This window comes from Chelonia mydas, chromosome 7 (assembly GCF_015237465.2).
Source record: "Chelonia mydas isolate rCheMyd1 chromosome 7, rCheMyd1.pri.v2, whole genome shotgun sequence".
In the NCBI taxonomy this organism is placed as follows: domain Eukaryota; kingdom Metazoa; phylum Chordata; order Testudines; family Cheloniidae; genus Chelonia; species Chelonia mydas.
This window is the reverse complement of record NC_057853.1, coordinates 1,273,316-1,288,479: the sequence shown is the minus strand read 5'-3', so window position 1 is coordinate 1,288,479 and position 15,164 is coordinate 1,273,316. Positions and strand designations below refer to the sequence as shown.

At 55.6% G+C, this 15,164-nt stretch overlaps 1 protein-coding gene across 5 annotated transcripts in view; it reads right to left on the bottom strand.

Moving 5' to 3' along the window:
* USP19 (ubiquitin specific peptidase 19) overlaps positions 1-15,164 on the bottom strand; it is a 45,739-nt gene that overhangs the window by 23,397 nt on the left and 7,178 nt on the right. For all 5 annotated transcript variants that reach the window (XM_037904012.1, XM_037904013.1, XM_037904009.2 and 2 more), the window contains exons 3-6: positions 3,116-3,244; positions 1,847-1,980; positions 1,016-1,393; positions 22-271 (exon numbers count right to left, since the gene is read on the bottom strand). In XM_037904012.1, the coding sequence (XP_037759940.1) occupies positions 22-271; positions 1,016-1,393; positions 1,847-1,980; positions 3,116-3,244 (891 nt within the window). The remainder of the gene's footprint in view (positions 1-21; positions 272-1,015; positions 1,394-1,846; positions 1,981-3,115; positions 3,245-15,164) is intronic.

Sequence of the window (15,164 nt, the reverse complement as noted above, 5' to 3'; positions counted from 1 at the left end):
TCCCTTCCCCTCGGCACTTACCATCAGCTGCTGCTTCCAGGGCAACATCCTCTTTGGACCAATCTCTCTTCTCAGCGTCTCTGCCCAGCGGAGGGGAGGCAGGGGCCTGGACAGCCTCGGGGCCCTCTCCAAGGGCTGGAAGGCACTGGGAGGCAGCCGGCTGCAGGGGTCTCTTCTCAAGGCAGGGCGCCATGTGATGGGGGAAGCTCTCTGAAGGGGCAGCGAGTAGCTGCATCCCCACAAGCACGGGCTCCGTCTGCAGCACTTCGGCCTTTTCAGGCAGAGGGTGAAGGTGAGACATGGAGGGTCCCCCTGAACTTGGGCCGGCCCCCCTCCAGCCATAGCTCTGGTCTATGGCCCTGAATAGCCACGCTACCAGCTCGGCCCCAGCCACTGCCAAGCAAGGGAAGCCCCCTCTGTTCCCACCTGCCCTGCCCCCCCCGCACTCACTCTGCACTGCAGGAGTGACGGGTTTCCTGGGGCACAGGAGGGGCCCTGGGGTGTGCTCCAGGGCTCCTACCCACACAACTGCCAAGGGGCAGAGCGCCACGCCAGGAGCGGGGGAGGAAGAGCTCTGCTCCTGCTGGGCAGGCACCTTCCCTCTGCCCAGAGACCAGAGCCAGGCAGCCACTGGGCTCTGGGGTTCCTTGGCTCCAGGGTGCGAGCCTGGTAAGCCAGCCAGCTGTCAGGGGCCAAGAGATTGCTGGGATCTAGCCTGCTGGGAGCCATGACGCCCAGCCCCCTCACAGCCCCCGCCCCAGGGCGCCTGCCTCAGCCCGGACAGAGAACCCGAGCCGGGGCTCAAGCGAGCAGCCTAACATCCCGAGTCTGTGGCAGGCTGGCCCTCCCGCTCCCATCCTCCTGCTGCCATGGAGCCATGCCCCAGCCCAGCCGGGAGCACCACTGGGAGCCTGCCACCCCCAAGAGAATGAGGGGTTCCAGATCCTCGGGAGAGGGGATGGGGCAGGACAACACCTGTGAGGGGGGCAGCAGGTTCCCCAGTGCCCCCACTTACCTTCACCAGAGGCGGGGTCAGGTCCGTGGCAGCATCGCCGTGGGCTGCTCGGCTGTTCTGCCGGCTGCCCCCCCTCCCACTGGGTTCCTTGCCAGGCTCCAAGCCCCCAGCAACCTCGGCATTTGGCTCCTCCTCCATCAGAGCCACCTTGAGGTACCCGGACCGCTTGGCGCTGGGCCAGCTCTGCAGCCCGGGGCTGGCTGGGCTCTTCCCTTCTGGGGCCTCACCCCTCCCTGGAGCTCGCTTCGAGTTAGGGAACTCCCGTTTGCTCCTTGCCTGCTCCTCGGGGGCAGCCTGTGCAGGCGGGGGCTGTTCCTTCCCGTTCTCCTGGCTCACGGTCCCCTTGGCTAGCTCCTTGGATCCGTCCTTCTGCTTCTTCTGGAAAGTGTAATGGGGCCCGCTGGGACAGCTGCACAGCCAGGGCACTGGGCCAAATGGGGCCCTCCCCTGGCCATGGACACGGACCTGCACCAGCCTTGCTGCTTGCGGGCTCAGGGGCACTGCCAGCACCATGCCATCGGCAGAGGCATGGCCAGCTTCCCACCAGCCAGGCCCTCCGTCCGCAGGACACACAGAGACGCCCGCGGTGCCCACCCTCCCCTCCCAGCCCAGAGGAGCTCAGCCGGGCCTCTCCGTCCGCGGGACGCACCAGGATGCCCATGGTGCCCTCCCAGCCCAGGGGAGCTCAGCAGGGCTGCTGCCCAGGCAAGGCAGCCCACAGAGCTGGGGGCGAAGTGTGAGCTCAGCCCCCTCTCCCCTCATCTCCAGTGGGCCCTGCGGCAGGTTCGTGGGCCTAGAGAGGTGCGCGGCCAGAGTCTGCCGCAGCCTTACCAGGAGCGAAGCCCAGGTGTGCAGGGGGATCTTCTTCTGAAGCACCAGCTGCAGGAAGTTGCCCTTCTTGCCGTGGACTTTGCTGCAGGAGCTCTCGATCTCCCCGTAGAACTCGCCACTCCACTGGCGGCCATCTGTGGGCACAAATGGGACCTCGCAGCTGGGCTGGGCACAGGCAGGCGCTGCTGCAGGCTATGGGGCTCTGCTCAGTGGGGCCTAGTGCCTCCAAAGAGGGCTCGGGACAGAGCTCAGGCCTTCAGCGCCTCCTGCCGGGGACTCTGCCAAAGGTGCTGCAGCAGCGAGCCGGCTCCCCTTTGCCGCTGGCCGGCCCAACACGGCCTTTGCAGAGGGGCTGAGTGGCTCTCAGCCATCGCCAACCCCATCTCCGCATCACCCCGCCCCGTCGCCTGCTCCCGCACAGCCCTGCCAGCGTAAGCCACGGGGAGGGATTCTGCCACTGCCGCGTAGGGGGGCGAATTCCAGCCACTGGGCCTGGGCCGCTGCTGCACGCCATCTCCCGAGAGTGCCGTACGCCTCCTGCGCCCACGCTCTGCAGCGTGCTTCCCTCCTCTGCTCCCCTGCCTACGCGGGGCCTGCAGCTCACCTGCTGCTAGGCAAAGCACCACTTCTTCCCTTCGGGATCACACCCCACATCTTCCGCCCCCGGCCGCTCCCCAGCAGAGCCACCTCAGCCCTCACTGCTCAGCCACGCATGGGTTACTTGCTGCTTCCTTTCTGGCTGGGGACGCCTGCCTCCTGGGACCGCACAGGGATGGGCCCCCAGACCAACTCAAGGTTTCAGCTCTTGATTTGGGACTAGCCTCCATGTTCTGTCATCTCCTGTGCAGAGGGGGCATCCCCGACAGGCTGGGCAGGTACCAGGAGCGATGTCTCCATTATGCCCTGAACCAACCCGCGAGCAGCCTCTCCCATTGGCACCCTAGAGCTAGCTGTTCCCAGCGAGGTCAGTGGATCTTGGGCAGGCCAGACGGTGTCTGTACCTGGGGCGGGGTCTGCAGGGAGCACAGAGTATGTGGCAGGTGCAGAGGAGCCCAGCTCCAGGCACTGCTCTGGGTTACCTATGCTATCAAGTGCTTTCTTCTCCCCCCGCCCCTTTGCCCTGCATGGTGCTGGGCTCTGGTCAGCGGAGGACACGGCCCAGCACAGCCACGTGAGCCAGGGACGGGGCGTCCCGCTCACCGGGAGCTGCTGTGTCTTTCTCCAGGCGCTGGCCGCGATCCTGCCTGCTGCCAGCTCTGCAGCTGTTACCTGGCAGCCTGACTATGCAGTTGGTGTCTGTGAATGCAGCATCCACCTCCTCCACCTTCAGGGGCCCGCTGCCCAAGTTCAGCTTCACAATGACCTCGTCAGCGTTCTGCTTCCAGTCCAGCAGCAGGTCTGCAACAACAGAGGGACAGCGTCACTCACCTGCCCAGGAAACCCCAGGGGCCCGGCAGCACTGAGCTGCCAGCTCCGTGGCCGGGGGAGCACAACCCCGGACCCAATGGCAGCTCTGGGTCTGGGGAGCAAAGAGGCACTCAGCACACTCCAGGAAGGGGTTAATGGGAGACCATGGGGAAGGGGGCGAGTACGGGTGCAGCTGGGAAGCCCCACGGGCACAGAGCCAGGCAGAATCGTTATCGCCCCCCCACACAGCGCCCCAAGATGCCAGAGCGCCTGCAAGGGAGGAGGGGCTCTCCCCATGTGAGCTGCTCCGTTCCTGCTCCATAATGGAGCGGAGCCCATGCGGGCTCGCACTGCAGCTGGAGGTCGCTGTTTCCCTTCGCTGAGCAGCCGGATTAGCAATCCCAGGCAGGCGAATGCCAGCAGCCCACCACTACCTCCCCAGGGGGGCCGGGCCAGGGGGCTGTGCTGGAGAGAGTGGTACAGCAGCACTCTCGCCATCCAGTCAGGTCTGCCCCGGATCCTGCAGGCTCTGTGCGGGGCTATAGCTTGGCACCTGCCAGACCCGTGGCCAGCCATAGCCTGTCACAGCTTAGCCAGGCCTGCTCGTGTCCCCCCCGCCACAGGAGCCCCGACAGAGCAGCACACTGGGCCCACACAGCTCAGGGCTGGGAGGTGGGACCCCCAGCCTGCCTAGAAAGGGGCAAGAGGACTGCCTGCAGCGAGCCAGCACACGGGGCCACGCCTGGGGGCTCGCCGATCCCTGCCCTGCTGCTAAGCCTGGCCAGGAGAACGCAGAGCGAGGCAGCACTGGAGCAGTACCTGCGAGGGCAGGGACCTGACCTCTCTGACCACGGCCACGCAGGGGGCTAGCACACACCTGCCAGCCCCTCTCCTGAGCTCTGAGCCACGGCCACGCAGGGGGCTAGCACACACCCGTCAGCCCCTCTCCTGCCGGGGGAGGCAGCAGGGAGCAGAGACGCACACAGGATCAGTCTGCAGCTCGGACACTGGTACCAGGGCTGACCCATGAACACCACAGAGCCCCACTCCAGCGCAGACTCCCCCGCGCTCCTGGCCAGCCCTCTTGGCTCGCTCCCTCCACAGTGGGTGGCACCCTGGCCCTGCCTGGCCCAGCACACCAAGGTGCAGCCTAGCTCAGGCACGTCTGCACTGGAGGTGGAGGGGACAGAGCGGCGCTAACTCGGACTGCCCCAGCATGCTGAAGTGAGCAGGGGAGGCGCAAGGGGCGAGCTGCATGGAATACAATGTCTGAAGCTGTAGGACATTCTCAGGGTGGCCAGTGCCCGCTCCAACTCTTCTCTCTTCAGGACGCTCGCTCGGCACTAGTGCAGGTTGTTCTCCTTGAGTGGGGCACTGCATGGAAAGGAGGCTATGTCCATGCCTCTCTCCTAGCTCGCCACCTTCACCTGCTGGCCTACACTGACCACACCCGAGACCGGCTACGCGCTAGGAGCTATGTTCATCCAGCATCCCACGGGCAGGTCACAATGCCAGGCTGAGCTGCCTTCCCGCCTGCACACTGCCTTCGGGTACACCTCAGCCAGCAAGGAGCAGGGCTCCCTGAGCCTGACCCCTGGGTAACGCAAGCCAGACCAGCGGCTCTCAAACTTTCCAAGCTACAGTCTCCTTTAAGGGGTCTGATTTGTCTTACAAACCCCCCAAGTCGCACCTCACTTTAAAATGACGTGCTTACAAAATCAGACACAAAAACACAAGTGTCACAGCACACTAGTCCAGTACTGAACAATTGCTGACTTTCTCATTTTTGCCAGATAATTATAGAATAAATCAACTGAAATATAAATATTGTCCTTATGTTTCAGTGTACAGTAGATAAAGCAGTATAAACAAGTTGTCATAAATATAAAGGGAAGGGTAAACCCCTTTAAAATCCCTCCTGGCCAGAGGAAAAATCCTCTCACCTGTAAAGGGTTAAGAAGCTAAAGGTAACCTCGCTGGCACCTGACCAAAATGACCAATGAGGAGACAAGATACTTTCAAAAGCTGGGAGGAGGGAGAGAAACAAAGGGTCTGTGTCTGTCAGTACGCTGCTTTTGCCACAGATAGAACAGGAATGGAGTCTTAGAACTTTTAGTAAGTAATCTAGCTAGGTATGCGTTAGATTATGATTTCTTTAATTGGCTGAGAAAAGAACTGTGCTGAATAGAATGACTATTTCTGTCTGTGTGTCTTTTTTGTAACTTAAGGTTTTGCCTAGAGGGATTCTCTATGTTTTGAATCTAACTACCCTGTAAGGTATCTACCATCCTGATTTTACAGAGGTGATTCCTTTACTTCTATTTACTTCTATTTCTATTAAAAGTCTTCCTGTAAGAAAAGACTTTTTCATTGTTCTCAGATCCAAGGGTTTGGGTCTGTGGTCACCTATGCAAATTGGTGAGGATTTTTACCAAACCTTTCCCAGGAAGTGGAGTGCAAGGGTTGGGAGGATTTTTGGGGGAAAGACGTGTCCAAACTACGTTTCCCAGTAAACCAAGTTAGAGTTTGGTGGTGGCAGTGATATTCCAAGAACAAAGGATAAAATTAATTTGTACCTTGGGGAAGTTTTAACCTAAGCTGGTAAAAGTAAGCTTAGGAGGTTTTCATGCAGGTCCCCACATCTGTACTCTAGAGTTCACAGTGGGGGAGGAACCTTGACACAAGTCATTGTCTGTATGAAATTTTAGTTTGTACTGACTTTACTAGTTTCAGAGGAGCAGCCGTGTTAGTCTGTATTCGCAGAAAGAAAAGAAAATTTATTTAAATTGGTTAGTCTCTAAGGTGCCACAAGTAATCCTTGACTTTATTAGTGCTTTTTATGTAGCCTGTTGTAAAACTAGGCAAATATCTAGATAAGTTAATGTTCCCCCAGAAGACCTCTGCGTACCCCTGGTTGAGATCCACTGGGCCAGACCCCCTCCCCCAGAAATTCCTGCAGCGAACCTAGCAGCTTGTGGTGACTAGGGGGTGTGACCAAGTGGGATTTATTTCAGAACATTTTACATGAATACAGTGTGTGCCTCAGTTTCCACTAGGTACTGCATGATGGGCTAGGTGGGGGTGGGAGTGGGGTGTTTCTTTGCAGAAGAATCCAGATATCTAGGTGGGGGCCTGAGCCCAGACAATAGCCCGGTGATCTAACAAGTGAAGACCCTGGCTCTCTGGGCTAGTTTGGCCAGCTGGAGAACAAAGAGCGAGCCAGGAGACCCCCTTGCCTGGAAGAGAAACAAAGGACGGAGGAGGAGCAGGGTGGGTCAGTTAAGTGTGGTCTGCGAGAAGCAAGGTGCTTCTAGACTGGGGGCTGAGAGTAAGCCCTGGGCTTCGGTCAGACCCAGACGGACTTGGCTGTAACTTCCTGTTCTGTGCTAACCTAAGGGCTCCCAACGCGGTGCTCCAGACACTTAGGTCTGGTCTATAGTACACGGTTATTTTGGAATTAGCCGGGTTAATTCGAAATAAAACTGATTCCGTCCATACGACCAAACTGTTTTTTTCGATTTAAAGGGCTCTTTAATCCGATTTCTGTACTCAACCTCAGCAAGTGGAGTAGAGCTAAAAACATGAGGGGGAAAGGAGTCCAGGAGAGCTGGCTGTATTTTAAAGAATCCTTATTGAGGTTACAGGGACAAACCATCCTGATGTGTAGAAAGAATAGTAAATATGGCAGGCGACCAGCTTGGCTTAACAGTGAAATCCTTGCTGATCTTAAACACAAAAAAGCAGCTTACAAGAAGTGGAAGATTGGACAAATGACCAGGGAAGAGTATAAAAATATTGCTCGGGCATGCAGGAGTGAAATCAGGAAGGCCAAATCACAGCTGGAGTTGCAGCTAGCAAGAGATGTTAAGAGTAACAAGAAGGGTTTCTTCAGGTATGTTAGCAACAAGAAGAAAGTCAAGAAAAGTATGGGCCCCTTATTGAATAAGGGAGGCAACCTAGTGACAGAGGATGTGGAAAAAGCTAATGTACTCAATGCTTTTTTTGCCTCTGTCTTCACGAACAAGGTCAGCTCCCAGACTGCTGCACTGGGCAGCACAGCATGGGGAGGAGGTGACCAGCCCTCTGCAAAGAAAGAAGTGGTTCGGGACTATTTAGAAATGCTGGACGTGCACAAGTCCATGGGGCCGGATGTGTTGCATCCGAGAGTGCTAAAGAAGTTGACGGATGTGATTGCAGAGCCATTGGCCATTATCTTTGAAAACTCCTGGCAATCGGGGGAGATCCCGGACAACTGGAAAAAGGCTAATGTAGTGCCCATCTTTAAAAAAGGGAAGAAGGAGGATCCTAGGAACTACAGGCCAGTCAGCCTCACCTCAGTCCCTGGAAAAATCATGATTCCTCAAGGAATCAATTCTGAAGCACTTAGAGGAGAGGAATGTGATCAGGAACAGTCAGCATGGATTCACCAAGGGCAAGTCATGCCTGACTAATCTAATTGCCATCTATGACGAGATAACTGGCTCTGTGGATGAGGGGAAAGCGGTGGACGTGTTGTTCCTTGACTTTAGCAAAGCTTTTGACACTGTTTCCCACAGTATTCTTGCCAGTAAGTTAAAGAAGTATGGGCTGGATGAATGGACTGTAAGGTGGACAGAAAGCGGGATAGATTGTCGGGCTCAAAGGGTAGTGATCAATGGCTCCATCTCTAGTTGGCAGCCGATATCAAGTGGAGTGCCCCAAGGGTTGGTCCTGGGGCCGGTTTTGTTCAATATCTTCATAAATGATCTGGAGGATGGTGTGGATTGCACCCTCAGCAAGTTTGCAGATGACACTAAACTGGGAGGAGAGGTATCATAGAATCATAGAATATCAGGGTTGGAAGGGACCTCAGGAGGTCATCTAGTCCAACCCCCAGCTCAAAGCAGGACCAATCCCCAATTAAATCATCCCAGCCAGGGCTTTGTCAAGCCTGACCTTAAAAACATCTAAGGAAGGAGATTCCACCACCTCCCTAGGTAACGCATTCCAGTGTTTCACCACCCTCCTAGGTAGATACGCTGGAGGGTAGGGATAGGATACAGAGGGACCTAGATAAATTGGAGGATTGGGCCAAAAGAAATCTGATGAGGTTCAACAAGGACAAGTGCAGAGTCCGGCACTTAGGACGGAAGAATCCTATGCACCGCTACAGACTAGAGACCGAATGGCTAGGCAGCAGTTCTGCGGAAAAGGACCTAGGGGTTACAGTGGATGAGAAGCTGGATATGAGTCAACAGTGTGCCCTTGTTGCCAAGAAGGCCAATGGCATTTTGGGATATATAAGTAGGGGCATTGCCAGCAGATCGAGGGACGTGATCATTCCCCTCTATTTGACACTGGTGAGGCCTCATCTGGAGTACTGTGTCCAGTTTTGGGCCCCACACTACAAGAAGGATGTGGAAAAATTGGAAAACGTCCAGCGGAGGGCAACAAAACTCATTAGGGGACTGGAACACATGACTTATGAGGAGAGGCTGAGGGAACTGGGATTGTTTAGTCTGCGGAAGAGAAGAATGAGGGGGGATTTGAAAGCTGCTTTCAACTACCTGAAAGGGGGTTCAAAAGAGGATGGATCTAGACTGTTCTCAGTGGTAGCAGATGACAGAACGAGGAGTAATAGTTTCAAGTTGCAGTGGGGGAGGTTGAGGTTGGATATTGGGAAAAACTTTTTCACTAGGAGGGTGGTGAAACACTGGAATGCGTTACCTAGGGAGGTGGTGGAATCTCCTTCCTTAGATGTTTTTAAGGCCCGGCTTGACAAAGCCCTGTCTGGGATGAGTTAGTTGGGAATGGTCCTGCTTTGAGCAGGGGGTTGGACTAGATACCTCCTGAGGTCCCTTCCAACCCTGATATTCTATGATTCTATGATAAAATCGAGATTGCAGTTCCGGGTTACAGGTACTGTGGATGCAATTTGACATTATTGGCCTCCAGGAGCTATCCCAGAATGCTCCCTTGTGACCACTCTGGACAACACTCTTAACTCCGATGCACTAGCCAGGTAGGCAGTAAAAGCCCCGGGGAACTTTTGAATTTCATTTCCTGTTTGGTCACCATCAGCACAGTCCACCATCACAAGAGACCACGCAGTCCTGGATTCGCAGACAAGCTCCAGCATGGTCCGAATAGGAGGTACTGGATCTCATTGCATGTTGGGGAGATGAATCTGTTATGAATCTGTTCCAAAAAAAGGAATGCAAATACATACTCTAAAGTGTCCAGGGCCATGATAGAAAGAAGCTACTGCAGGGACACAGAACAGTGTCGTACAAAAATCAAGGAGCTCAGGCAAGCGTACCAAAAAGCCAGGGAGGCGAATGGGCGCTCTGGGTCACAGCCCCATACAAGCCGCTTCTACCATGAGCGGCATGCAATTATGGGGGATGATGACACCACTGTCCGTGCACACCTGCAAGGAGGGAGTTGCATGGAGCGAGTAAGATGAGTTATTGGAGGACGAAGAGGAGGAGGAAGACGACAGTGCACAGGTGGCAAGTGGGGAATCTGTTCCCCCCCCAGCCAGGAACTATTCTTAACGCTGGACCCAATAGCCTCCCCCACTCCCAAGGCAGGCTCCCAGACCCGACGCTGGAGAAGGCACTTCTGATGAGTGAGCGCCTGATGGGAGCCACACGGTGGGGGGAAACCCAGCCATGCTGGGCTGTTCGTGTTTAGTTTAAAGGGCTCATCCCTGCTCAGAGCCTCATCGGAGTCAGATTTTGTGTGTGTGTGTGTGTGGGGCGATCATCCCAGAGAGCCTGCAGGCCCTCCTTTGAAATGGCAAACCCACCAGGCATTGCTTGCTATGGGATAGGGGGCCTGGCAGTTTGAAAGCATTTAAATGAATGCGGAAGAAGCAGAACCCTGCGTGCCCCTAAGGCTTACCACGGCTGCCTGCAAGCTGAATTCTGTTGCCTGGCCGCATGAGATGGCTTACTCACACCAAAGTGGCAGGCACTTCAGTATAAGAAGCAAAATGAGACCTTGTACAGAAAGAACATGTGCTGTGTACTATGAATTGCCTGTGTCACTGAGAAACAGTGTCCCTTTGTTCTCTAAAATGTATCTTTTAAAATACTACCCTCCCTTTTTCTCCTCCTGCAGCAGGTGCAAATGTTTCAATGCGGCCCTTATCTACTCCGTCCCAGAAGCTGGTCCAGATTAGAAGGTGGAAAAAACGAACTTAGGCACGACATGTTTGCCGAGCTCATGCAGTCCTCCCGCATTGATAGGGCCCAGTTGAATGTGTGGAGGCAAACAATTGCGGAGTCGCGTAAGCGTTACATGAACACGAAGAGAGGAGGGACGCACGCGATGAGAGTAGGTGCAGGATGCTATGGTCAAGCTCATTGGGGAGCAAACTGACATGCTCCACTGTATTGTGGATCTAATGCGGGAAAGGCAGCAAGACCACAGGCTGCTGCTGCAGCCCCTGAATAACCGCCCTCCCTCCTCCAAGTTCCATAGCCCCATCACCCAGACGCCCAAGAACTCGGAGGGGAGGCTCCGGGGACCCACACACTCAACCCTAGAGGATTGCACAAGCAGCAGAAAGCTGGCATATCCTAAATTTAGATTTGGTTTCTGGACTTGTCCTTCCCTCCTCCTCCACCCCTCTAACCCAATACCCCCCCCCCCCCCCCGTCTAGCTTCTGATTTCTCTCAATGTTTTGTGCAACAAATAATAAAGAATGGTTTTTAAACAATTGTGACTTTATTTCCTTTCATATATAGGGGACGGGTAACTTCAAGGGAAACAAACACAACTGTCACACCGTACCCTGGCCAGTCATGAAACTGGCTTTCAATGCTTCTCTGATGCACAGTGCGCCCTGCTGCGCTCTTCTAATCGCCCTGTTGTCTGGCTGTGTGAAATTGGCCTCCCACCCCGCCATAAACATCTCCCCCTTACTCTCACAGATATTGTGGAGCACACAAGAAGCAGTAATTACAAATGGAATATTGGTTGTGCTGAGATCTAACCAAGTCAGTAAACTGCGCCAGCGTGCTTTCAAACGTCCAAACGCACATTCTACCACCATTCTGCACTTGCTCAGCCTATTGTTGAACTGCTCCTTACTACTGTCCAGAGTGCCTGTGTACGGCTTCATGAGCCACGGCACTACAGGGTAGGCTGGGTCCCCGAGGATCACTATAGGCATTTCAACATCCCCAACAGTAATTTTCTGGTCTGGGAAGTAAGTCCCTTCCTGCAGCTGTTCAAACAGACCAGAGTTCCTGAAGATGCGAGCGTCATGCACCTTTCCTGGCCATCCCACGTTGATGTTGGTGAAACATCCCTTGTGATCCACCAGTGCTTGCAGCACCATGGAAAAGTACCCCTTGCGGTTTATGTACTGGCCGCCCCGGTGTTCCAGGGCCAAGATAGGGATATGTGTTCCGTCTATCGCCCCACCGCAGTTAGGGAACCCCAGCGCGTTAAAGCCATCCACAATGGTCTGCACATTTCCCAAAGTCACTACCCTTGATAGCAGCTGGTCAATGATTGCGCTGGCTACTAGCAGCCCCCACAGTAGATCTGCCCACTCCAAACTGATTCCCGACTGACCGGTAGCTGTCGGGCGTTGCAAGCTTCCACAGGGCTTTGGCCACTTGCTTCTCAACCATGAGGGCTGCTCTCATTTTGGTGTCTTTGCACTTCAGGGGAGGGGACAGCAAGTCACAAAGTTCCATGAAAGTGGCCCTACGCATTCGAAAGTTTTGCAGCCACTGGGAATCATCCCATACCTGCAACACTATGCGGTCCCACCAGTCTGTGCTCGTTTCCCGGGCCCAGAATCGACATTCCACGGCATGAACCTGGCCCAACACCATCATGATCTCCCAATCGCCACATGCCGTGCTTCTAGGAACATCAGTGTCCATGTCCTCATCACAATTGTGATCGTGCTGTCGTCGCTTCCTCGCCCGGTTTTGCAGGTACTGCACACACTGCTGGATAACGCGCGAGGTATTTACAATGGTGAAAACTGCCGCGGAGATCTGACGGGCTCCATGCTTGCCGCGCTACGGCGCCTGCACAGGTAATCCTGGAAAAAGGCCGCAAAACATAGGAGAGCAGAGTGGCAGCGGAAGAGGTGCTGTTCGGTTCACGATAGCTGAAAAAGGCGGGAAATGGTTGTCTTCTGTAGCTTTCACGGAGGCGGTAGCCCAGGACAGTCAACATGGAGAAGCTCGGTAGTGCGGCAAGAGCGGGAGAGCAGAATTGGCAGCGGAAGCTGTGCTGCTCGGTTCACGATGGCCGAGCAGAGTTGGCAGCGGAAGCGGTCGATGAGGAAGAGAAAGAGCAGATACTTGTAGAGATTCCACAGAAAGACGAGAGGAAATGCGAGGTGGATTCATAGTACCAGAAGAGAAGCAGTGCACCGTACTGCACCGTCTGCTGAAAGCAGTATGGCATCTGCGTGCCAAAAAGGCGGGAAACAATTGTCTGCTGTAGCTTTCATGAAGGGAGGAGTGACTGACGACACACACCCAGAAACACTTGAGAGAATGTTTTTGTTCCATCATGCAAAATGGAGCTTAACCCAGAATTCCAATGGGCCGCGGGGACTGTGGGAACTGTGGGATAGCTACCCACAGTGCACCACTCCGACATTCAATGCTAGCCTCGGTACTGTGGAAACACACTGCCGAATACACGCACTTTAGTGGGGGGACACGAGACCGAATGTATAAAATTGCTTCCAAAAATTCGAACAGAATAATTTCGAAATAATTTCGCACTGTAGATGTACCCTTAGCAAACCCTTCTGTTTTACAGCCCCGGCTGACAGCCTCTCCAGTCTGAAGAGGTTGGGGTTGCATTGCTCCCTCTGTGTGTGCAAGTCTCCCTCAGGGTCCAGTGCAAGGGCGTTCACCGAGGGGGGCTCCTGCATGCGGAAGGCTCCGAGGTTTAGCTCAGCAAGAGTGTGCAACCCCCAAGGGCTGATACACTGAAAGGGTCCAGGGACCATTACAGAGTGGTGGGAGAGCACCAGGCCAGGGAACTGTGATGGGGGTGTGACGAAGTGGGACTGTTCTTAATTTTTCCTCTGAATAGTGTGGGGGTGCCTCAGTTTCCCCTAGGCAGTTCTTAAGTATCTAGGGGGTGGGGTAAGGGTGTATGATCCTTGCAGAGCCCTGGGGGGCAGGTGTGTGCAGGGGTCTGGACACAGAGAATGGCCGACACCCTGTTTCCTGGCAACTGATGGCCTGGGCCCTTCCCCCCTGCAAGGTGAGAGCTAAAGGGTTGGAGAACAAAGGAATCAGGTGACCTCCTGGCCCGGGAAAGGGACAAAGCCCAGAGGAGGAGGGGCTGGAGAGAGTTTCAGTTTGGGGCTGGCCGGGACATGGAGTGAAGGGCAGACGGGGTTATCTGGCTCACTGCCCCCCCAAATGGACCCAGCTGAGGGGTCCTGTTCTCTGCACCTACAAGCTCTGTGGTAGACCATGTTCCTGTCGTCTAATAAACCTTCTGTTTTACTGGCTGGCTGAGAGTCCCGTCTGACTGCGAAGTTGGGGGGCAGGACCCTCTGGCTTCCCCAGGAGCCCTGCCTGGGCGGACTCGCTGTGGGAAGCGCACGGAAGGGCAGAGGATGCTGAATGCTCCGAGGTCAGACCCAGGAAGGTGGAAGCCGTGTGAGCTACGTGTCCTGATGACTGGCTGCTCACAGGAAGGCGACTGCCCCGGAGTCCTGCCTGGCTTCGTGGGGAGCCGTTCCAGAGCATCGCCCGGGGACCCTGTGACAGGGGGACATCCAGCCGAAGTGACGGAGAATGCACCACACACTCAGAGCAGCTGGGGCAGTGGTTAATTATCCCTGCTGGCAAACGGTGACCCCTTATTTCCAGTCTGAATGACTGACTCCAACTAGTGAATTGCACAGCCCGCTGCTACCAAGTCTTCTCTTTCCGCCCCAGGTACAGAGACTGGGCACATCTTCTCTCAATGGCTGCCCTCTCACTCGCCCTGCAAGGCAGCTTCCCCACTCCTCCCACCAGCAAGCCTCTGATGAAACAGCGCTTTCAAACGTGGACCCGCAGTGGACAGTGTTCGAGTGGTGGTCCCACCAATGCTGCTGACGAGGCAGTGCAGCATCCCTGCTCCACGCAACATTCCCTCCTTCGGATGCCGCACGGCATGCTGGGCGCCTGCTCGCTGACATTCGTCCGTGACCCCAGGGCCTTTCCGCCACCCCCCTTCTGGACGGGCTCCTCCCCCAGGGCCTTGTCTGATGGGGTGCAGTGTGGATGTGTTCTAGCCATGCCAAGCTAGAGCATTCCCTCTGGAGACCTCCGCAAGCTAGCTGCTACCCCACCCCAGTGATTTCAGAGAGAGCTTCCCCAGCAGACCCCGGAGTGCTTCTAAGATGAAGCTCCAGACATCTTGGGACCCTGTCGGTGAGAGTCACACACATTATTTCGCAGCACCCCTGCTGTGCCAGGACCGTGCAATACACACAGGATGGCATGGCCCCTTGCAGGGGGCAACAAGACGGCAGGGGTGAGGAGAAGGAGCTCTCCATTCAGAGGTGCAAGTCCTGCAGGCCCCGCTGACCCATAGGGGGCCCAGCTCCAGCAAAGATGCCGGACATGCAGTGGTGTACTCTGCTGAATGTGCGGTGCAACACGGAAAGCAAGTTACAGAGAAACACCTGCTGAGGAACCAGATACCGGGATCCCCACTGGTGATCTCAGCCTGGGTGTGAAGGGGCTCGGGGGAGGGCGGCGGGTGGTAGCTACCGCCATGGTGACGAGCGACTCATTGCTCAGTGAGAGCAAATGCTGCGCCACACCAAACGGCTAGTGCCACATCCTCAGGGCATGCTGGGATGCTGGTGAGGCAGCGAGTCTGGCCCACCCCAGGCACTCGGTACTAGAGGGGGATATCTGGACTCCAGGCAGTTGT